A 20,964-nucleotide genomic window follows, 5' to 3' on the forward strand; every position below is an offset into this window, starting at 1 on the left:
TCTCGCGACTTGCGAGAAGACACGTGCGCGGAAGGAGCAAGCAGTAGTGGGCGACAGATCTGGCGAAAGGGAACTAGTGGTAAAGGGAGCCAGTGGTAAAGGGAGCCGGTGGAGGGGCGGCGAAAGGGGTAGAGGGCAGAGGACGGACGGTAGACCGAGAGAGGCTCGGAGGCCTCGGCTGGCTTTCCGCACTTCCGGTCTTGTGTTGGTTCCACAACCCCTGGCTACGCGAGGCTAGGGTTTATTAGAGTCAGTTGTGGGGTTCAGAGGGTCAGCAGTCAGTTCTCCGAATCCAGAGATTCAGTACTTGTCGTCAGTATCGGTACTCAGGGCTTGGTAGGTTCGGTGTTTGGGATGCTAAAGGAATCTGTCTTTGAGTCAGGGTTCATTACCTAGAGATTGGTTTTAGGATTCAGGTTCAGCCTATATAGTTTTTTTTGCTAGGATTTGGGATGCATCAGATGCGGATCAGTACTAGTTCAGTACTTGGGATTCATTCTTAGGATTGTAGTTAAATATTTGGGGCTCACTCAGGGTCTGGGGTTCAGTATTCAGGGTTCACTGTTGGGGTTCAGGGCTTAACGTCTAGAGTGAGGATGCAACCATTGGGAATCGGTGGGTTTGGGGTTTCGGTTTTTTGAGGTTTGGGGTCTGAGAAGGGCTTCTCCTGCTGAGTTTCTGAGTTTGCTGAATTTGTGGCCAGAGGGAAGTCTGTTAGGGGTCAAATTGTGGGGTGTGAATTTCAGAATTTGGGTGAAATCCCTGTTGGGTTTGAAGGCTGGCTGAAGGCTGGGCTAGGATTTGAGTTGTGTGGGATTTGTGAGGTGTTGTGTCCGGGGCAGGTCTATATTGAACTTCGGATTTACATCCTCCGAGGGGACTAAGTGTTGCTATTTGGGGTTTTGGGGCTTGGTTGGGGTATGAGTCAGGTTCCTGGGTTGGGGTGTGAGATCTGAGCCTGACTTTTCTGTTGGGATTTGAGGTTTAGGTAGCAATCGCCATCATGCTCAAAGCTGTGATCCTGATTGGAGGCCCTCAAAAGGGTGAGGAGCCAGGGGAATTGGGGGAGGAGGTTGGGCTGGAGTGGTTGGTGGGGTGGGGACAGAGGGAGGCAGGAAGCTGAAATGTGCTTCTTTCTCCTCTCCCAGGGACTCGCTTCAGGCCTTTGTCATTTGAGGTGCCCAAACCACTGTTTCCTGTGGCGGGGGTCCCTATGATCCAGCACCACATTGAGGCTTGTGCCCAGGTAACCCCATAGGCTCCCCTCTCCCACCTCACTTCCTGTTCATCTCCTTCTTGCTGTATTTCCCCCTTTTCCAGCCATGACCTTCCCACAGGGACCACCATTTAGAAGTGAAAATGTGAATGTCGCCCCCTGGAGTTGTGCGGTACAGCTGCTCTGCTGTCTTCCCCTAACCTAGTGTCTCCTCTGGCCTCGTGCTCAGATTGCACTCCTATTTTTAAAGCATGGAATGTGGGATCAGGCAAGACTCTTAGAGACAATTTAACACTGCAGCAGGGGGAACCTTAATGATAGCAAAGCACAGAACTCATACCTTTGCTCACTGTGGAGCTAATTTCTTTATTGCTTTTGGTATTGAGGCAGGCATGGTTTTATTTGAATCCAGTCTCTGCCTCCTGTAAGGACTTGAGCAAATTTCCCATCCTTTCTGAGCCTTAGTTTCCTTATTTGTAAAATGGAGGTGATTAGACCTGCTTTGTGGGGTGGCAAAGCTTGCAATGATGTTTGTAAAGTGCCTTGTACAATGTAGGCGCCTGATAAATGATATCCTCATCTCAAGCTCAGATTGACACATAATAAATATGGGGGGAAATTATGGGTTATTCTTTAACGCAGCTTGGTAGGCAAAATCTTCCCTAGGGTGAGCCCCAATTCAGATGTGAGGGGGCAGGGGATAATAGAATAATAAAAGGTTAAAAGATCAGGGACTGAGACTTCCTCCAACTTCCTCATTGTCCAGAGGAGAAAACGGGCCAGAGTGGGAAAGTGAGTACCCAGGGGCCCCATAGCTGAGAATGAAACTGGTCTCTCCAGACTTATGGGCCAGTACCAGGGATTTCTCCCTCCTTTCAGATATTTTTTTCTTCCAACCTCTTCCCTTGTCCCCAGGTCCCTGGGATGCAGGAGATTCTGCTCATTGGCTTCTACCAACCTGATGAGCCCCTTACCCGGTTCCTAGAAGCTGCCCAACAGGAGTTTAACCTTCCGATCAGGTATTTGTGCACACATGCTGTATGGGCTGGGGGGGTCAGTGCACTAAGCCTCTGGTTCTCGGGAGTGGGGTAAGTCAGCATTCGCCAGGCTTCACCCTCACACACTAGGAGGATTCCTATTTGGGCATCTTTGAATCCCTGAGTATATTGCCTTCTCTGTGGGCCTCGGGCAGGTATAACCCTGGGAGCAGGAGGAGTCAGGTGCCCAGGCTCCTGGTATCTGTCTCCTCTGATCTCACTGAGCTGGCCATGTGGTCCCTGGGGACAGGTACCTGCAAGAATTTGCCCCCCTGGGCACAGGGGGTGGTCTCTACCATTTCCGGGACCAAATTCTGGCTGGAGGCCCCGAAGCCTTCTTCGTGCTCAACGCTGACGTCTGCTCCGACTTCCCCTTGAGCACTATGTTGGATGTCCACAGACACCAGCCTCACCCTTTCTTGCTGCTTGGCACCACGGTGAGGGGGCCGGGGGGCTGGAGGGTGCAGAGGGGGTGATCCAGAAAGGTTTCTGGAGTGCAGGATGTCAGGGAGGCAGGGACAGCCCAGGCGGTGGGATCAGGCATCAGGAGGGAGATGTGCCTGAAACCCCAGCAGTGGTGGAGGTGGTGGTGGAGACCCCAAGCCCTTTGGCTGCTCAGCAGTAGGGAGCCGGGGAGGAGTGGCGGCAGCTGTCAGTTCTCACCCTTGCTGAAGCCCTGTCCACAGCAGCAGAGATGCGTGCCAGGTGCTATAGGAGAGGGAAAGAAAGAAAGAGAAAACAGACCTTGCTGCCGTGGAGCTGGCAGGTCACTGTCTCAGTGTGTCTGTCTTTCAGGCTAACAGGACACAATCCCTCAACTACGGCTGCATCGTAGAGAATCCACAGACGCATGAGGTGAGAGCAGAGAGGGGGCTGGCTGGGCGCTTGCTCTGTGTATCATCATTCCCACTCCGCCTCTAGAGGATGCTGGAATGCTTTGGGATGGGCCCCGGTCTTGCCCCAACTGGGGCATACCCTCAGTTGTTCATCCTATATCCTTTCTAGAGAGATGGTCGAGAGTGAAGGGGTAACAGTAGATGAATGATCAGGGTGCTATGAGAGCACAAAAGGAGGCCCAACCCAGGCTTGTCTGGGTGGGGGAGGGGAGGGCTCCCTGGAGAAGGCAAGGTCAGAGCTGAGTTTTAGATTTGTTTAGATGACGCAGACAGGAAGGCGTTGCAGGTAGAGGGACCAGCATGTGCAAAGGCCAGGAGGCAGGAAACAGCATGCGTCCAGAATTATGGAGGCAGGAGCATAATCATCAAGGCAGAGGGTCTCTGTCCTTGTTTGTGAAGCTCCCTGCCCCTGAGCCTGACTGACTTCCATGCACCCCTTTTGTTTGTTCAAGCTTTAGTATTGAAAATACATGTAAACACATACACACACACACACATGAATTTTTTTTTTTTGAAGTTTTGTGCTAGGCACTAGGTAGGTGTGAGGGAAACACAGCCGAACGACAATCCCTGCTTCTCAGGAACCCTTGGACTAGTGGGAGAGACAGTCAAAAACCAACCATCGCAAATGATACAAGTGCTACCGGTGAGGTGTGGCCAGAGGCCAGGGGTGCCCAGACCTGAGAAGCCAACTCTGGGGCAGAGTGGACTCATAGAGGAAGTGACAATGCCAGCTGGGTTTTGAAAGCCGAGTTTTCCAGATGAAGAGATGGGAAGGGACATTCCCAGTGCAGGCGTGCAGTAGCATGGAGTTGTGTTCTGGAAGCTCTGGGAGGTGGGGAGGAGACAGGCCTGTAGTTCAGACTTATCTTGAAGGTGAAGGCCAGCGGCAAGATGCAGTCTGCATTTTAGGAAGACCACTCCGGCAGCAGGGAGGACCTGGAGGTCAGAGGGTCTTAGGGGGTGATGGCAGTGGCCTCTCCTCCACTGATCCCAGCCCACTGTGTCCTCAGGTCCTGCACTATGTGGAGAAACCCAGCACTTTTGTCAGTGACATCATCAACTGTGGCATCTATCTCTTTTCCCCAGAAGCCCTGAAGCCCCTTCGGGATGTCTTCCAGCGTAATCAGCAGGATGGGCAACTGTGAGGCAGGCCCCATGGCCCTGAGACCCCAAGTGCCCCCGGTCACAGACCAGCCCCCCACCCCAGTCTCTGCAGGCTCCACCTCCACCCGCTCACCTTCCTTCCCCTTCTCATCTCTACTTGTCCTCTCCAGCTGGGCCTCCCAGTCCCTCCCTTCCTAACCTCATTCTGTCCCTCTTCCTTATCCATCCCAGTTCCTCTTCTGTCACCGCCTGCCCACTCCCCTTCTGGTCCATTTCTCTCAAGCCCTGAGTGTCCCAGAGATGCCTTTTAGAACAGACGGCAACACACACAGTTGGGTGCACACAGGCTTGAGACACACACACACACACACACACACACACACACACACACACACACACACACACACACACACACACACACACACACACACACACGCGTACTCTCAGGCTGAGTGCCCCAGAGCCCTGCTCACCACAAGCCAAAGTCCAGGGTCATCCTCCTAGGCCTGGAACCTGTTCCTTTCTGTGGATCCCTGCCTTTGCTCCCGCCTCCCCCGCCCATCTCCCCATCTCAAGGCTCATTCACTCATCACCATCTTCTCACTCCCATCCATCTCTCTGCTTCTCTCTCCATCTCTCCCGGCCTCTCTGTCTGTTTCTGCTGAGCTGGCATCTCCACCATCTCTCTCTTCTCTCTCTCTCTGTGACTGTCTCTGCCCCCACCAGCTGCCTTCCTCTGGGGTGAGTCTGTCTGTGTTTCATTCCATCCAGTGAGTGAGAGGGAGGGTGACCGGAGGCGGGGTTCAGAGGAGTGGATGGGGTGGCGGAGAATGGGAAAAGGGGGAGGAGCCAGGTCTGGTCGAACTCCATCTGGATGTGGGGCAGGATGAGCAGCAGGTCTGTGCCTGGGGACACCGACAGCTCAGGGAGGAGAGGAGGTGATGTGTATGAGGGTGATGGGAGAGCTTCCTGGGATGTGAGCATCCTTTTGGAGCAGATCTGACCAGACCTGGAGAGGTGGTGGGATTCACTCTCATTCCTATCCCCAAGAGACTGTTGGCCCCCAGTTGGGCTCAGCTGGGGAACTGATGTCAGCATCCCTTCGTCTGTGCCAGGGAGGACTCGTCAGTCTTGTGGCCTGGGGCAGGTACCATCCGCCTGGAGCAGGATGTGTTCTCCGCCCTGGCTGGGCAGGGCCAGATCTATGTGCACCTCACTGATGGTATCTGGAGTCAGATCAAGTCTGCAGGGTATGGGAGGGGCCTCTGATGGGGTGGTTGGGTCACCTGGAGGTTGAAACTTTGGGGTGGTGGGCACAGGCCCTGCTGGCCCCTGAGCCCCTGCACCACTTTCTGGCCCCCAGCTCAGCCCTCTATGCCTCCCGCCTCTATCTGAGCCAGTACCAGCTCACTCACCCAGAACGCCTGGCCAAGCACACCCCAGAGGGTCCACGGATTCGAGGTACCCATCCGGACCCAATTCCTAACCTTTGCCCCCCAGCCCAGCCCCCTCTCCCCTCTGAGCTGTGACTCCTGACCTTAGATCCAGACGTGAAGTCTCAATCCCTGCCCTCCCTGAACCAGATGTGGTTTGGGGTATTTGCCCCCAGGTCCTCTCTTCTGCTTCTAGGAAACGTTTACATCCACCCAACAGCTAAGGTGGCCCCATCTGCTGTGGTAAGTGGTGGCCCAGCCCAGGGGAAGCATGGGTGGGGCGGTACAGATACCTCCCGTGCTCGGAGTAGCGGTCTCTCCACTTTGTCACAGCCTGTCCTATGGCCTCAAGCCTTATGTGTTTGATGAGGGGATTGGATTTGGGGCCCTCCAAGGCTATGGTTGTGCTCTTCTCCACAGCTGGGCCCCAACGTCTCCATCGGGGAGGGGGTGACCATAGGCGAGGGTGTGCGGCTCCGAGAGAGCATTGTCCTCCACGGAGCCACACTGCAGGTAGGCACCCAGGCACACCCAGCAGCCGTGGCGCCCCAAGAGGCTGAGGGGAGGGGTGAGCCCCGTGGGCTCTGCACCTGGCCCCTTCTCACCCCCTCACCTCACATCGTCCTGTCTGGCAGGAACACACGTGTGTCCTGCACAGCATCGTGGGCTGGGGGAGCACCGTGGGGCGCTGGGCCCGCGTGGAGGGTACCCCCAGTGACCCCAATCCCAACGACCCCCGAGCCCACATGGACAGTGAGAGCCTATTCAAGGATGGGAAGCTGCTCCCTGCCATCACCATCCTAGGTATGCTTCCCAGGGCCCTAGGCTGTGAGAAACCTCCACAGGTGATGGCCGTGCCCTGTGGAAGCATTTGTGTGTGTGTGTGTGTGTGTGTGTGTTTATTCCTTTAGCAAACATTTACCCAGTGTCTGCTCTATGGGAGTCACAGGGGGTGTGAGGCCAGGGCACAGATGGGCAGGGAGGGATCCCTCCCGGATGGCAGTGGCCCCCAGCTCTTTGCCCCTCGCCTCCCCTCCCCACGGCCTCCCCCTGGTGCCCTTGTCCACACTGCAGGCTGCCGCGTCCGGATCCCTGCCGAGGTGCTCATACTGAACTCGATTGTTCTGCCACACAAGGAGCTGAGCCGCAGCTTCACCAACCAGATCATCCTCTGAGGGGGGCTGCCTGAAGTTCCCCCCAACTCTGATCCGCTCCCCTTGAGGCTCCTGCCTGCATGGCCAGCCTCCGTCCAGGAGGGACCGGAGTAAGCCAGCCAGGCTCTTCCTGCGCACGCGCACACGGGGAGCAACGTGGGTGGCCGGGGGACTGGTGGCCTCTCTCTCCACTCCCTAATAAACCCGGGTGAACCTTGGAGCCAGTAAGGACTCCTCTTGTGCCTGGGCTGGGGGTGAGAGTGGAAGCGGGGTGGCTGACTCAGGCCCCCCCACATTAGCATTTAAATTGGAGTCGTTGCTTCGGGCTCATGAATAATGAATCTGGAGCCCTGGTAAATCTCCCCCTCCCACCGCCTCAGCCCCTCGCGCTGCTCTGGAGGAAGGCCCTCAAGGCTCCCAGCCGGCTGGCCCCCGCCTTCACCCCTACCCCGACGCCGACGCCGCCTCCCTGTTCCTCTTCACTGGGCCTGGCTCAGGCTCCAGAGTGGAAGGATTCCGAAGGGAAGGGGGGAGGATTTCGGTTGGGCAGTGGGGTGCGGGCTGGGAGCCCTGCGCCCGAGGTTGGATCACCCGGAGCCGCTCTCCTCGGTGGCTGCTGAGCCCCGGCCCGGCCTGCTTTCTGCTTTGCCAGCTCCATCTGCTCCCAGCCTGGCTTTTGGCGGGGTCGGGGTTTCTCTCCCGCCCGAGGCCTGGTATCTGCTTCCTAGTCCCTGGCAGGCAGGGTGGGCCTGAGCTGGTGCATTTCTCTCCGGAAGCACAGTGGGAGCTACTCCATTCTGGGAGGGGAGGGGCCCTGGCCACCTCCCACCACCCTGGCTCTGCTCTTTGGGGGGGGGTCTCAGTCTTCCTTCCACATTCCTGAAGCCCCAGAGATACCCAGCCATCTCTCGTGGTTGCCCATGACCCCCGTGTGCCCCTCCCGGTGCCCCCCTTTCCCCAGCTGTGGGTGCAGAGCTTAGTTGCCAGATGAGCGGGTAATGATGGTAATCTGCTAATTGAGAGGAATCTAATTACCCGAAGAGAATGGGGGGGGGGCAGGGCGTGGGTGGGAGGGAGGAGGGGGTCCTGGCAGCAGGCAGGGTGGCAGGCAGCAGGGTGCCGGGGCCTGGTTATCAGCACCAGGGTCTGGGACAGAGCCCAGGATTTCAGAGCTTCAGAGCTGGGCTGTTAGGAGGATGCACTTTCTCAGGAGCTGGGCCGAGGGCGGCCCGGGGATTGGGCTAGGTGTGACCACCCAGCCCCTGGAGGCCCTGCAGGCTGTGTCAGAGCGCACGTGCATGTGAAACAATCGGGGGTTTTAGCGGTCCTGACCTACAACCTGCCTGGACGCAGCCCTTTTCCTGGTTCCCGTTCCTGGTCCCTCCAGTCTCTGCCTCCAGCCCACACCTTCCGTCCCCTCTGTGTGGGGTCCGGAGGGGTCTGCAGATGCCTCCTCTGGGCTGGGGTCAACCCCCTGAGGGCAGGGCTGGGAGAGGGGTGGGCCACAGGGCCAGGGGCTGGGTCCCTTCCTCTCCTCCCCCGAGTCCTGACCCTTCTGTTCCGAGTGGTTGGCAGGGGCCATGGCAGCTTCATCATAAATATGATAATTTAATTATTTTCTCAGCAAAACACTGTGAAATCCAATAAGTCTGTGTCAGGCCCTGGCCCCCGGGACCCCCCCTCCTGGGCCCAGTGGGGGTGGGGATAGGCACTGGACAGGGACGGGGTCAGTGTTTAAAGTGAAGGGGGGTTAGTGAAGCTGAGGTCTCTGTGGTGCGCCCCCGCCCCCCAGCAACGCAGAGGATGTTACTGATGTACGGGTGCTCAGGTGGAGCGGGGTCTAAGGAGAGAAGTTCCGATGCCCCCCACTCCTCTCCAGCCTAGTCTGCCCTGGGAGGGCCTGGCATCCCTCCACCTCTGAGGGCACAGCCCAGAGCCCAGGATGTGGGAGTACCCTGCCCCCGGAGGGGAGAGGGCAGGGAGCCCCCTTCACCACCTCTGGGACCTCATTGGCCCTGTAAGGGTAGGAGGGTGCTGGCCCTTCGAGAACAGAGGGAACTGGGGTGGGAAGTAGGGGATGAGGGGGGAGGGATGCGGGGGAGGGGTGCGCTCCTGCCATTAGTGCTTTTTTCGGTTTCCATAAAAAGATTATTCTGTAAAATCAGCGAGGGGGAGCGAGCTGGGGGCCGGGGAGGGGGGGCGGGTCCCTGGCACTGAGCTGGATGGGGTGACAGAGGAGGAGAGCTGGGGACCGACCGGGACTGAGCGTGGAGAGAAACTTGGATGGGCTTCGGGAGCCAGCTAGGGGGAAGAGGCCGAGCCAAGAACGCAGACTTGGGGGAGGCTGGCCAGGATGGGGTGGGGGGAGTGGCAGGGCCCTCATCTCCCTCCTGCCTGGGCCTCCTTCCCACCCCCATCCCCATCCCCTCCCCCTGGCACTTAGCAGCCATCGTGGGGGAGCAGATTGCAGCCCCCTCCCCCTCTCCGGGAAGCAGGCACAGCTGGGGCCCTGCCACATCTGCCGCATCAGCACGGAGCACAGCTGGGTGTGCCCAGAGCCGCGCTCCCCAAAACAAAAAGTTGGGGCGGGGGCCAAGGAGAACCCAGACCCCTGAGACAGACGCACTGACACTTCTGCCAACAGACACAGACTCGTCGAGGCAAAGCTACACTCACCACCACACACGCTCCCTCGTGTGCAGAGACAGGAGAACTGACAAACATGCAATTACTCTGCCCCGCCTGCCGCCCTCACCCCTTCCTCCTCCTTCCCTTCCTTCCCTCCAGGCTCCCCTCCACCGCCTTGGCCACCTCTGAACCGCTCTCGCCCTCGTCTGGAGGGAACAGGGGCTTCACCCTCCCCAGGCACACGCTTCTGGGAGGCTTGGAGAACAGGAGAGCAGGGGGTGGTAAGGGGCATCTGAGTCCGAAGCTTGAGCCTCGGGAAGCCAGTGCCCCCCTCCGTGCCCATGCCCCTCCCCACAAAGAAACCCCCTCTGAAGCACTGGTCCTTGCCACCCTGGACGTGATGGGGTCTCCATCCCAGGGCCGACTGGCTGGGCACCCTTGAGTGTGGTCAAGGTCCCCGTGACACTCTTGTGTTCCACTGGCCGCCTCAAGGAGGTGATGTCCTGCACGTCCAAGTTCTAGCCAGAGTTCGGTGGCTCCCAGGGCCGGGCCCTGGTACTCCCGTCCCCAACAATCTGCAGTACCCTCCGCTCAGCAATGCACCCCTCTGCTTAGCTTTGCTACCCCAAAAGGCACACGGTATGGGGCCTCCGTTGGTGGCAGAAAAGTCCCCCCTACTCAGCCCGGGTGATCAGGAGTCCCTTCTCCCCGCCTCCACCATCCCGCTTCCCAGGCGATGACCACCTCTGGCCTCTGATTAAATCCTGCCCCTTTGCAGCCCTCGTTTCTCGCTCTCATCTCCTTGGCCCAGGTGTCTTGCCCTCAACCCTCTCCTCCCTGCCTCCCCCCACCCCCGTGTCCCACGCCTCATCCCCGTCCCTGCCCCTCAGAGCTTTAATCCCTGCTGCTGCTGTGCCGCCTTATCTGCTCCCAGCAGCTTTCGCTGCTGCAAAGCCCTCTCCCCCTCCTTCTCGGGATCTTCTTCCCCCCTCCTTCACCGGTTCTCTCTTCTCTCTGACCAGCACCCCCTGGCCTGTCTCTGCCTCTCAGGCCCCCCATGATGACTCCTGGCTGACACTAGATCTGCACCCCAGTGTCCTTTGCTCTCTCTCCAGCCTCAGCCCCGAGGTTGCAGCTGCCCACCAGCCCCACACTGATCTCCTTCCGCCTCAACCCTCCCCCGCAGGCCCCACAGACTTGGTCAGTTTCTGACCAGCCAAGATTTTCCATCTTTCTTCCTTCCCTGCCCCCTCCATCTCCTGGCCCCCTCCCCCGGTTCCTCCAGCAGCCCCTCAATCTTGGACATGGTCCCCTTCAATCCCAGTAACCCACTGCCCCGGATTGGGTTGTTGGTGCCCGCCACAGGAGAGGGCTCAGGGCTGGGCAGGGCTGGGCTGGTCCTTGGACAGGGTAGGGTGTGCAGAGTGCTGGCGGGCAGTGGGGGCAGGGCCCGGCAGCGGGACGCTAACCCTCTTCAGTTGCCTCAGATCACGTCCGGGCCTCCCCACCCCCTTCGCTGGAACTCTCATTAACCGCTTCTCCTGCCTCGTCCGCAGCATAAATAACCCAGATAAATCAGCCGCCGTCCGCCCCCCGCCCCTCGGCCCCCGCACAGCCCGTTTGTCACCGCTGCTCGCTCACCAGCCAGGCCTGGCCCAGTCCTGGCCTCCGCCTCCCCCATCCGTGTCCCTTCCCACCCACGTCTGTCCCACACTGGCTCATGCCTTCGTCCGCAGCAGAGCCAGGCCTGGGACAGGTGTCTGAGCTGGGCAGGGTGGCAAGGGGTGTACTCTGTGAGCAGGGGGAGACTGGGGCCTCCCCCTAGAATGCTATCTAGGAGTTTGGGGGTCATGTCATTTAGGAGTGGGGCCACCCAGGCTGGAAGTCTAAGGCCCACAAATGGGGGGAAGGGGCAAATGCAGCTCAGCTTGGGGGTCCCTGCTGGGAGAAGAGGCAACCCCAGAGCTCGGGGTGCAGGATGGGCCTTGGAGCCTCCTTGGAGCCCCACAAGCAGGATCCTGGGAGGTCTCCAGGTCTGCCTTTTGGAGCATTTTGCCCAAAGAAAACCTCCGTGCCCCCTACCAGGTGTTCTGAGTCAGAACCCTCCTGCCCTCCCTACCTCTCTGCCCCCCGTCCCCATGCCCTGCCTTGTCAGGCTGTACAGATGGCACTCTAATCTCTGCCTCTCAGTCCATCCACCATTCTCTCTCTGTAAGGAAGCCTAGTTCAGCCCCTGGGGGGTGGGTGGAGAATTGGACTGCGAACAAATCTGGGGAATGGGGACAACTGGTGGGCAGAGGATGCCTGGCTGAGGCTTCACATCCTGACCCTGCACCCCACACTCCCCCCCCACCGGCCCCTCCGGAACCTGCACCCACATTCCCACCCCCAGAGTCCTTGGCAGCCCCTCCCCCTTTGCTCACACCCAGCTTGGGTCCTGGCTAGCCACACTTGGCCCTGATGCTCACTGCAGGGGGCAGCTGGTCCCCTGGGAGTGGGTGGGGGAAGCGGGGAAGGGATGGGGGAGCTTGGGCGCAGGGCTGGGCGTGGGGGTGGGGAAGAAGCTGGGCTGGGCCCCAGGGACCAGCTGGGCAATGAGCCGGGGAAGCAGCCGGGAGGCTAAATGAGGGAGATTATCACCCAACTGCAGCCGGGCAGAGAGGGAGGCAGGCAGGGAAGCAGGGAAAGGGAGGGGAGAAAGGACAGGGGCCAGAGGGGAAAAGGGTGGAAGGGGACAGGGTGGGTGATAGAAGAGGCTGGAGGAGTGGCGGGAAAAGGCCAAGGGATGGGCTGAAAGGACATGGCGGGGGGGCTCCCACTGAGCACAACCATATCCCTGGGGCCTGGGAGACTGGAGGATGAGGACTTGGGGACAATTGAAGACAGCTTGCTGTAGGGCAGCGGGGGTGGAGGGGGGGCATGCAGCTAACTGCTGCTCCACTTCCTGGTGGCCTGGAACTCCCCTCACCACCCTGCCCCTGCCCGCCCCCCAGTACCGGCTTACCACCCAACTTCATTCCTTCTAGAGGCTGAAGGCTCCCCGACATGCCCTCAGGAGAAAAGAGGGCGCGCTTCGGGCTCGTGATGGAGGCCAGTATGTTGGGGAGAAAGACCCTGTGATCTCATTGGATGGCAGGACAATTTAGTGACACACACTGAGTCCTGGGTGGCAACCAGTGCTGGGGAGAGCTTGGGGGGCAGTTCCCCGCTTTCCTGGCAGAGCCCCAGACTGAAGTAACCTTAAAAAAGCAATTAAATCACCTTAAAAAAAAAAAAACCCAGTAAAGAAAAATCAATACCAGGAGAAAGGGGAAGAGAGAGGCTGGGGAGGATAAGGAGGTGGGGGAGGAAGTACTGGAAGGGTCTGGTAGTCTAGCAGGGAGGGGTGAGCATGGGAGGGGGCTGCCCCTGGGCAGGGGGCAGAGATGGGGACAGTCTGTCGTCGCTTGGAGGCTCTGGGTGCTAACTCAGCAGCTGCTCTCCGTGCCAGCCCCTTTCCCCTCTGGGATGCTGCCAGATGCAGCCCCTGACCCCAGGGGTCTCAGCTCCCCAGCTTGGGGGAGATGGCTTATGGGGAAGCCCAGCCAAGGGGCCGCTGGGGAAGCTACGTTGATGAGAGGCTGGAGACAAACCTCAACAGGGTGCCCCAAAGGGCCAGGGTTGGTGGGCGGCTGTGTGTGGGTGGGCTCCGTGCTGGGGTGACCTGTGATGGACGGGGCCTGACCTGGCCTTGCAACCAAGGGTGAGCAGAGTGGTTCCCTGCTCCCCAGGGGAGCCATCCCTGGGCCCCTTTCCCAGGCCAGGCAGGGGCTGCGACCGGCAGGGCAGGCCCGCCGCAGGGGAGGGGTGGCCACTGGGCAGCGGGTGGACCTCGGGCTCTAATCCCCAGCAGCTGCTGTTTCCCTCAGATCGATTCCCTTCTCACTTTTTTTTTTCAGCTGCCGGTTCCGCGGCTCGGATCGATGGAGCCGCCTCCCCCGCCCCTCTGAGCTTCCTCTCCCTGCTGCTCATTAGCACCCCGATTAATCAGCCCCCCCTTTCCTCTAGGGGACGAGTACTTCCTCTCCCATGAGGGCTCTCGCTCTCACACAGCCCCCCCCCCCCCAGAGCACAAGCTGTTCACGGTGACCACCCCCACCCTGGGGGCACCCAGGCATCACCTCCTCTCCGCTGGCCACCAGGGGCCCCATCCCTGCCTGTGATAGTAGCCCGCATGCCTGCTTCCTCCCCGCAAGGCGGCAGCCATCCCAGGGCTCCCCTGCCCCTCTGCCAGGCGCCCCCTGCATCCGTCTCCTTAGGACTGCATTCCTTCCCATTCAAGCGCAGCACATCTCTGCTCCCTCCAGCACCCCCATTTGGGCTCTTCCTGACCTCCGTTCCACACCCTCTCACCCACATCATACCTCCTCTGCTCCCTGGCCTGTCCACCCAACACGCTCCCCCCCGACCCCCGGCCTGGCAAGGGATTTGGGAAACATTTGGGGAAGCAAAGCGGTCACAGATGTGCAAGTCAGCCCTGGTGCCCTCTGTCCCAGACACACGAGAGACTGAGTTTCGGGGGTGGAGGTGAAGTCGGGGAGAGGGCGGCCAGCATCCCAGAGGGGGCAGGGGTATGGTGGGTGTTAAGTCGGGAGCAAAGCTGTAGGAAAGCCAAGAATCTTGGTGGAGCCACCATTGTCCCCTTGTCTGTCTCACCTGCCCTTCTCTGCTCTGCCCTCCCCTCCCCTCCCTCATTCAAACAAGTGGCTCTCCCAAGGAGTTTCTGGAAGCCGCCGTGAGTGGGGTAGTGGGGTCAGGCGGCGGCTGGGTGGCTGCAGTCAGGAGTCAGGGAGGCCAGGAGGTCGGGGATGGAGTCGGCTGACCCCTCCTGGGGTGCGGTCCAGAAAAGTGGCAGAATGAGCGAAGGACTCCGGGTGCAACCCTCCTCTCCGGGTGGCCTGGGAGTGGGGCCGTGCGGGGACCCCACGAATGGCTAGGGTGTAGCAAGAGTTTGGGGCTATCCCGACGAGGTCTAAGGCAGTAGGGACGGGCGATCCCTGTCCCGGGCTGGGGGCCGCCCCCTCTCCTGGCCTGGCTCCTGCCGCCCGTGCCGCCGGTGAAACGCTGTTGACATGTCCTGAATTATTAAGCACGGGGTGGGCTCCGGAGCACATGCTGAGCGGAGCGGCTGGGGCTGCGCGGCGTGGCGGAGCAGCGCTCGCTCCCTCGCTCGCTTGCTCGCTCGCTCGCTCGCAGGGACACACGCAGGGGCTGACAGCTGTGCCGGTGCTGATAAGGGAAGCCACAAGGAGACGATCGAGGAGAGAGACAAGCGGCGGCAGAGGCGGCGGCGGCAGCGCCAGGGCTGCGGAGCTGCCGGGAGTGGGAGTGACTCCCCCACCTCAGGCCCCCACCCTGTCCCCGTCCTCTTACCGTTTGCCCTGAGTTTAGAAGAGCAGCCGCTGCCCCCGCCGCCACTCCAGAGGGCACCGGGAGCTGCTGGCCAGAGAGGGACAGGGGCAGGGAGGCTCCGGCCAGTCCCAGCAGCTGGGCACAGATGCCGATCGAGATTGTGTGCAAAATCAAATTTGCAGAGGAGGATGCGAAACCCAAGGAGAAGGAGGCAGGGGATGAGCAGAGCCTCCTGGGGGCCACGCGGGGGTCCGCAGCCCCCCGGGATCTGGCCACCTTTGCCAGCACCAGCACTCTGCACGGGCTGGGCCGGGCCTGTGGCCCAGGCCCCCATGGACTGCGCAGAACCCTGTGGGCACTGGCCCTACTCACCTCGCTGGCTGCCTTCCTGTACCAGGCGGCTGGCCTGGCCCGGGGCTACCTGACCCGGCCTCACCTGGTGGTAATGGACCCGGCTGCCCCAGCCCCAGTGGCGGGCTTCCCAGCCGTCACCCTCTGCAACATCAACCGTTTCCGGCATTCGGCACTCAGCGACGCCGACATCTTCCACCTGGCCAATCTGACCGGGCTGCCCCCCAAAGACCGGGACGGGCACCGTGCCGCTGGCCTGCGCTACCCAGAGCCCGACATGGTAGACATCCTCAACCGCACTGGCCACCAGCTCGCCGACATGCTCAAGAGCTGCAACTTCAGCGGGCACCACTGCTCCGCCAGCAACTTCTCCGTGGTGAGTCCTGCCAGCCGGCCCGCCCAGCCTGGGGTGGCCAGAGGCTGGCGGTGGGGGAGGGAGTGGTGCGCAGGGCATCCTCACCAGGGCTTCGCCTCCTGCCGCCGCCAGAGGCTGGCCTCGTGTTGCCCCCAAGCCCGGTGCTGCCCTCAGGCTCCCCAGCATGGAGCGGTGGACGCTCGTGGGGGCTTACCCTCCTGCTGCTGCCACTCTTCTTTGGGCTCTGCCGCCGCTGTAGTGCCTAGGTCTGGGGGCCGGGGGTCCTGGAGTGGACCCGGGGGCCCAGAAGCTGGTCGGCTTGCAGGGAAGGGACGCACCATGCCACAGCCAGACCAAGTGACCCCCGCTTTCCTCTTGCTCTCCTTTTCTTCTGTGGCCACTGGATTCTTCTCCCCACCCAACAGGGGCGATGGGGAGAGGGTGTTCTGGGGGCTCCAGCAAAGGAGGGACTCAGGGCTGCCTCTGGGGGAGCTGGCCCAGCCGGCAGGCTGGATAGAGCCGATCTTCGCATACACTGGGCGCCAGTGTCTCTTATCTGTCTCTGTGTCTCTCGCACACACCCCCTTTCACTGATTCCCTCACACATCCCTCTTTCATGCTGCCCCTCCAGCTTCTCCCGCTTTCCAGGCCCTCCCTCTGTTTCTTGGTTCTTGCTGCTCCCTTGCCCGGCTCTGGCTCTTACACTGAGGATCACTCATTCACTCTTAGGTGCATGGCTCACCCTCAGTGCTGCCCAGCGTACACACACACACACACACACCCCTACTGCATGGGGACATAGTTTCCTGCACACTCTCTCACACACACTCAGTGCCCCTGTCACTACACTCACGTGCACACCTGCACACCCACGCACCCGGAGAGCTGCTCGTGCCCGTGCCACGTCCCAGCTCTTACTAAGCTGCTGAGGACAGGGTCACACCGTGGATGCCGTCCCCCCTTGTGACGCCCCCATCTACCTCAGCCCCTGCTCCCCGTCTCTCCCATATGTGCGAATCCACACACACACACTCTCACGAGGAGTGGAGTGGAGTGCAGTGTCGGCTTGGGCTACCCTCCCATGCACACCTCCCACAATCGGGTGTGTGAGGCGTGTGTGGGGGGTGTGTCTTGTATGCTGTCTATCTGTCTGTCTGTCGGTGCTCTGTTCACCCACAGTCACAGGCTGTCTATTATTCCTGGTGCTTGAGTTGCTGTCCCCAGTCCACAGTTTACCCCCGGCATTGTGTACGTGTGGTGTGTGGGGTGTGTGTTTTCATTCTTGGGACCACCGCCCAGCGCATGTGCAAATCCATGGCATCGACGTGGTGCCCATCCAGCCCAGCCTCCAGCGCCAGCCCCAGATGGGGACCTTTTCCTTCTCATGGCCCGGTGCCCGCACCCAGGCTCTCATTCACTCACTGCCTCAGTAGCACCAGGAAACGTGCTCCACCCGTGTTCCTGCCCCCACCACGCCTGCAGCCTCGGGGTCCTCCTGCCATTGGATGGCGGGAGTTGCGTAGAAATGGAGGAAGGGATGAGAAGGAGGATCGTGCTGGGAGAGGAACTGGGGCGAGGGGGGGGGGCGGGGATGGCGCTGGCCTGTTGTCCAGCTGCACGCCCCTTCTTCCAGGAAAAAATCACCGCTCTCGAAGCGATTGTCCCTAAGGAGCAGTGTGTGAATGTGGCCTTTCGGGTCAGTGGGGCTCCTCTGTGAGACATCGTCACCCCTGAGTTTTGGGGGTGGGGACAGAGCCCGTGTCAGCAGGTGCTGTTGGGGCAGAAATCAATGGGGGCTTTGTGTCCCTGAGTGGGAGTTTGTGTCCCAGGCCCCGGTGGGGGGTGGAAGGGCAAGGGGAAGAGTAATGAAGCCTCGGGGGGAGGGGAGGGGAGGGGAGGAAGAGATGGAGGGGCAAGGAAGCAAGGTGAGGGAGGCAGGGGGTAGCTGCCTGGCCTCCAGGAAAGGAGGAGGTGCCTGGAGGATATGGGAACAGGGAGCCCCCTGATTAAAGCTGGCGAGTCCCTCTTAATCTGGGGATGGCCAGGCAGAGGTGAGGGTGGATATCCCACAGGCCCTTTCGTACCCTGAGGATGGAGAGAAAAGGACAGAAGTTTGTGGGTCTCTGCTCTGGGGCTGCAGCGGGACAATGGGGGGCAGAGGAGCAAAGCAAGCACTGGGGGCCAGGAATTCCCCTTGGACCCACCTGTCCCCTGGGGAATTCCGGTCCCCCCGACTCAGCCTAGTCCCCATACCCTTCTGCCCAAACTCCAACCCCCATCTGCTGAGTGTAACGCTCCCTTGGACCTGGCATTCTAAGGCTGAGTCTGCTGCCAGTTTACAAGGGTCTGGGATTATGGTTGGGATGGGATGATCCATGGTAACGGGGAAGATGGGGGTGTATGGTGTGGGCAAGACTGGAGAAGGGGTATGGAGACAAAGACATCAGGGGTCTCTGATGAGGACATGAGGTCCACAATAGACTCCGTGGTGAGAATATGGAGCCCATGATGGGGATTTGGGATCTATGGAGGGGTGATGGGTGCAGGAATCAGTGGTGGGTACCTGCCAGGGCACGTGTGCTGAGATGGTCAGTGACGACGACGCGCTTTGGGGAAGGTATGTGTTTTCTGTTGCTTTCCCCATTTCCTCCTTCCCACTCCCCACTCTGCTGTGACCTTTCTTCCGGAATCCAAGTTAATAAATGTCACATTTTCCAGCCTATTTTTACTCCGGGTAATGTGCCCTCCCTCAGCTGCTGCTCTTGCTTCTGTCACCACTGCAGTCGCTCTCACCGCCGTGCTCCCTAATATCCCCTCACCGGTTCCCAATCAGTCACTCAATCAACACAGAGTTCTGAGCACCTACTACATGCCAGGCTCGCTGCCAGGTGCTGTGGTGCAGAACAAAGAAGGGGAGCCTTGGTCCCCAGTCCCTGTCCTCAAGCAGCTTCCAGTCTTGTGGTGGAGCTGGGATGGGGATACTTAAAAAGCTTAACCAATGGAAGAGTTAACCAGCCATGCAAGCAGTGTCAGGAGGAGCCGGGATTAATTGCCAAACGAGGTACGTGGATAGTAAGAACCTGGGTTCAGAGAGAGAGGCCATTCTGGGCTGAAGAGGGCTGGGAAGGCTTAACGGATGAAGCAGGCTGGGCGAGGTTTGGAGAGGAGGGGAGGGGAGAGAGGCGAGAGGAGTGAGGCTCCCACCTCTCCACCCATATGCCCCTCCACCCAGCTCACCCCATCTCTTCTCCCTCCCGCCCCCTCCTCACCCAGTCTCATACCAACCCACTCCCACCTCCACCTCCTCCTTCCACCACCACTTATATGTTCTCTCTCTTCCTCCTCAATTCCTACCACCACCCGCTCCCCTACCCCAGCGCGCCAAGCCCCATCTATACTTCCCCCCCTGCGGCTGCTCTCAGCCTGCCCACTTACTAGAAGGCAGAAATCACTCTTCCTAGGCTTCGTTTCTTCAGCTGTAAAATGCGGCTCTAAATTCCAGTGTCTCCTCTCAGCTGGGGACTGTACGGTGGAGCGGTCAAGTGTGTGGGTTCTGGAGCCAGACCGTCTGGATTCAAACCTTGGCTGTGTGGCCTTGGAGAAGTTAGCTTCCGTGAGCATCAGTTTCTGTCTTCGTGATACAGAATATTAGAACCTAAAACAATTCGGGTGGTTGTGAGGATTAAAAGAGATGGCTGTAAAGGGCGTAGCACACTGCCTGCCACACATGTGCACTCAGAGTGTCAGCTGTTAGAAATGCCACCACCCCAGCTCCTGGCTCTCTTTAACCTGACTGTTCTCAGCACCACCTGCTGTTTTCCAACCTATGTGCTGGCATCTTCGCTAGTCTCCATCACCTAGCCTTCCTCCTCTCTTGACCCTCAAGCCTCCGCCCCCAACCCTATTATAGCATCCCCATGCTTCCCAACCCTCCCCAGGACTCAGGCGTGCGTGTGCATGTGTAGTAGTGCGTACACTTGAGATCCGTGCTGTCCCGCAGAACACTCTGTGATGACGGAAATGTCCTGCATCTGCGCTGTCCAGCGTGGTCGTCACTAGCCACACCGGCCAGTGAGCATCTGCAGTGTGCTTAGTGTGACAGAGAGAATGAATGTTCTATTCAAACAGCCGAGCGTGGCCAGTGGCTGCCATATCAGACACTGCTGCTCTAGGTGGTCCTGGGGACGTGGTTCAGGCTGCCAGGTTGGGCAGGGCTAGGCTTTCCAACTGGCATCAAAGGATATAAAGTGATGGTGGTGGGCTGTGATCAGAAGTCCGGCCATCTACTCTCCGGGCTGAGGTCCCAGATTGAGCTGAGGATGGGGCCTGTGTCTGGGGACATCGAGGTGTCTGGAAACACCACGTGAACAGATATACCTTTCTTCCCAGGTGCAGGACGTGACCTTGGTCTTTTCCATTCTATTGTCTGGAAAACTGAGGCATGGGGAAGGTAGAGGATACATGAGGAGGCAGGGGGAGGGCCAGCCCCTCTCTGTGGGGTCCTCCGGGGTCCAGGCGGCCCCTGGAGGGGCAGGTGACCAGAGACCTGTGGGCGCTTCCCTGTTTCTATCCCCTCTCGGGCTCTCAGCCTTCCCTCCCCGCCTCCCAACCCTCCTTCCCCACACGCTGGTGACTGCCGTGACTATTAATCACTCGCCCTGTTCTCTTCCTCTCTACTAATCAGGCACAATTAGACAAGGCCTCTTCCAGCTGGGCAGTCCTCCTCCCTGCCCTCTTCCCTCCTCTCCCCGCCCCACCCCAGCTCAGTCAGGACGGCTCTGAGGCAGAGGGAGCTGCGTGCCAGCCCTCCATCACTCTCTGGCTCCCCCAGCCCACAATTCCAGGCTCCTCCGCCATCCCCTGCCTTCTATACAAGCTTCCTCCTGAGCCCGCCCCTTCCCTGGTGTGGTCAGGCCGGTACTGACAGTCTCTGCACCCACTCCTTGATTGTGGGAGGGGCTACCCCACAAACATCCCAACTCCATGCCTTCGCCACTGGCTCCGAGGGCCTGAGGGCTGCCCCTTGCCCCCGTGACTCAGGAAGGGAGAGGATTCCCACTGAGGCCTCTCATCTACCGGATGAGCTTACCTCTGACGCTCATTCCCAGCCCAGCCCTCCGTGCCCTCCGGCCCCACCTTCTCCTGAGGCGTGAACCTTGAGAACATTTAGTTCAACATCTAGTTCAGGGATGGTCCTGCCTTCGGGAGCCAGGCAGGTCAGGTCAGAGAAGGCATCAGTAGGGAAGGGTGGGGTATGAGGAGAAGTGAAGGTCACTTACCCTTGAAGGGAGCAGCTGTTTCTCAGCCCCAGCTAACTGTTGCCCTGTGGTCAGGGATGCCCGGTGTTAGGGGGCCTTCCAATTTGTCGAGAAGCCCCGAGTCTTGATTATTTTAAT

General features: G+C 59.8%; 2 protein-coding genes and 1 long non-coding RNA gene across 13 annotated transcripts in view; 2 read left to right on the forward strand and 1 right to left on the reverse strand.

Moving 5' to 3' along the window:
* On the forward strand, nt 1-7,063 carry GMPPA (GDP-mannose pyrophosphorylase A). 10 transcript variants are annotated; one of them, XM_036858745.1, is made up of 14 exons: nt 19-95; nt 983-1,043; nt 1,149-1,246; nt 2,132-2,235; nt 2,504-2,690; nt 3,049-3,108; nt 4,163-4,293; nt 4,983-4,997; nt 5,372-5,506; nt 5,620-5,717; nt 5,799-5,932; nt 6,110-6,202; nt 6,325-6,493; nt 6,764-7,063. In XM_036858745.1, exons 2-14 carry the CDS (start codon nt 1,004-1,006, stop codon nt 6,862-6,864), a joined length of 1,365 nt encoding a protein of 454 aa, XP_036714640.1. In that variant the 5' UTR covers nt 19-95; nt 983-1,003; the 3' UTR covers nt 6,865-7,063. The 10 variants fall into 10 exon arrangements, 9 of the variants coding, with proteins under 9 accessions (XP_036714645.1, XP_036714640.1, XP_036714637.1 ...); XM_036858742.1 differs by having other exon boundaries at nt 34-336; XM_036858750.1 differs by lacking the exon at nt 4,983-4,997 and having other exon boundaries at nt 1-79; nt 5,886-5,932.
* On the reverse strand, nt 2,822-20,948 carry LOC118898400. Its single transcript, XR_005020689.1, has 3 exons — nt 20,848-20,948; nt 19,004-19,223; nt 2,822-2,961 (listed from the first exon to the last, which is right to left on the reverse strand). It is a non-coding gene; the product is annotated as an uncharacterized LOC118898400 (long non-coding RNA).
* The window catches only part of ASIC4 (acid sensing ion channel subunit family member 4), a 21,883-nt gene continuing 15,911 nt past the window's right edge, over nt 14,993-20,964 (forward strand). Inside the window, exon 1 of one of the 2 annotated variants that reach the window (XM_036858739.1) lies at nt 14,993-15,589. In XM_036858739.1, coding sequence (XP_036714634.1) covers nt 15,008-15,589 — 582 coding nt within the window. In that variant the 5' untranslated portion in view covers nt 14,993-15,007. The remainder of the gene's footprint in view (nt 15,590-20,964) is intronic. The other variant, XM_036858740.1, reaches the window with a different exon arrangement.

Source organism: Balaenoptera musculus, chromosome 7 (assembly GCF_009873245.2).
Source record: "Balaenoptera musculus isolate JJ_BM4_2016_0621 chromosome 7, mBalMus1.pri.v3, whole genome shotgun sequence".
NCBI lineage: Eukaryota > Metazoa > Chordata > Mammalia > Artiodactyla > Balaenopteridae > Balaenoptera > Balaenoptera musculus.

Excerpts from the sequence above, each read along its gene's own strand:
- GMPPA (XM_036858745.1), top strand. The coding sequence starts at position 1,004 with ATGCTCAAAGCTGTGATCCTGATTGGAGGCCCTCAAAAGG. Across the intron at positions 5,507-5,619 it reads AGTCAGATCAAGTCTGCAGG|CTCAGCCCTCTATGCCTCCC; the intron begins GTATGGGAGGGG and ends TCTGGCCCCCAG. Across the intron at positions 6,494-6,763 it reads CCCTGCCATCACCATCCTAG|GCTGCCGCGTCCGGATCCCT; the intron begins GTATGCTTCCCA and ends TCCACACTGCAG.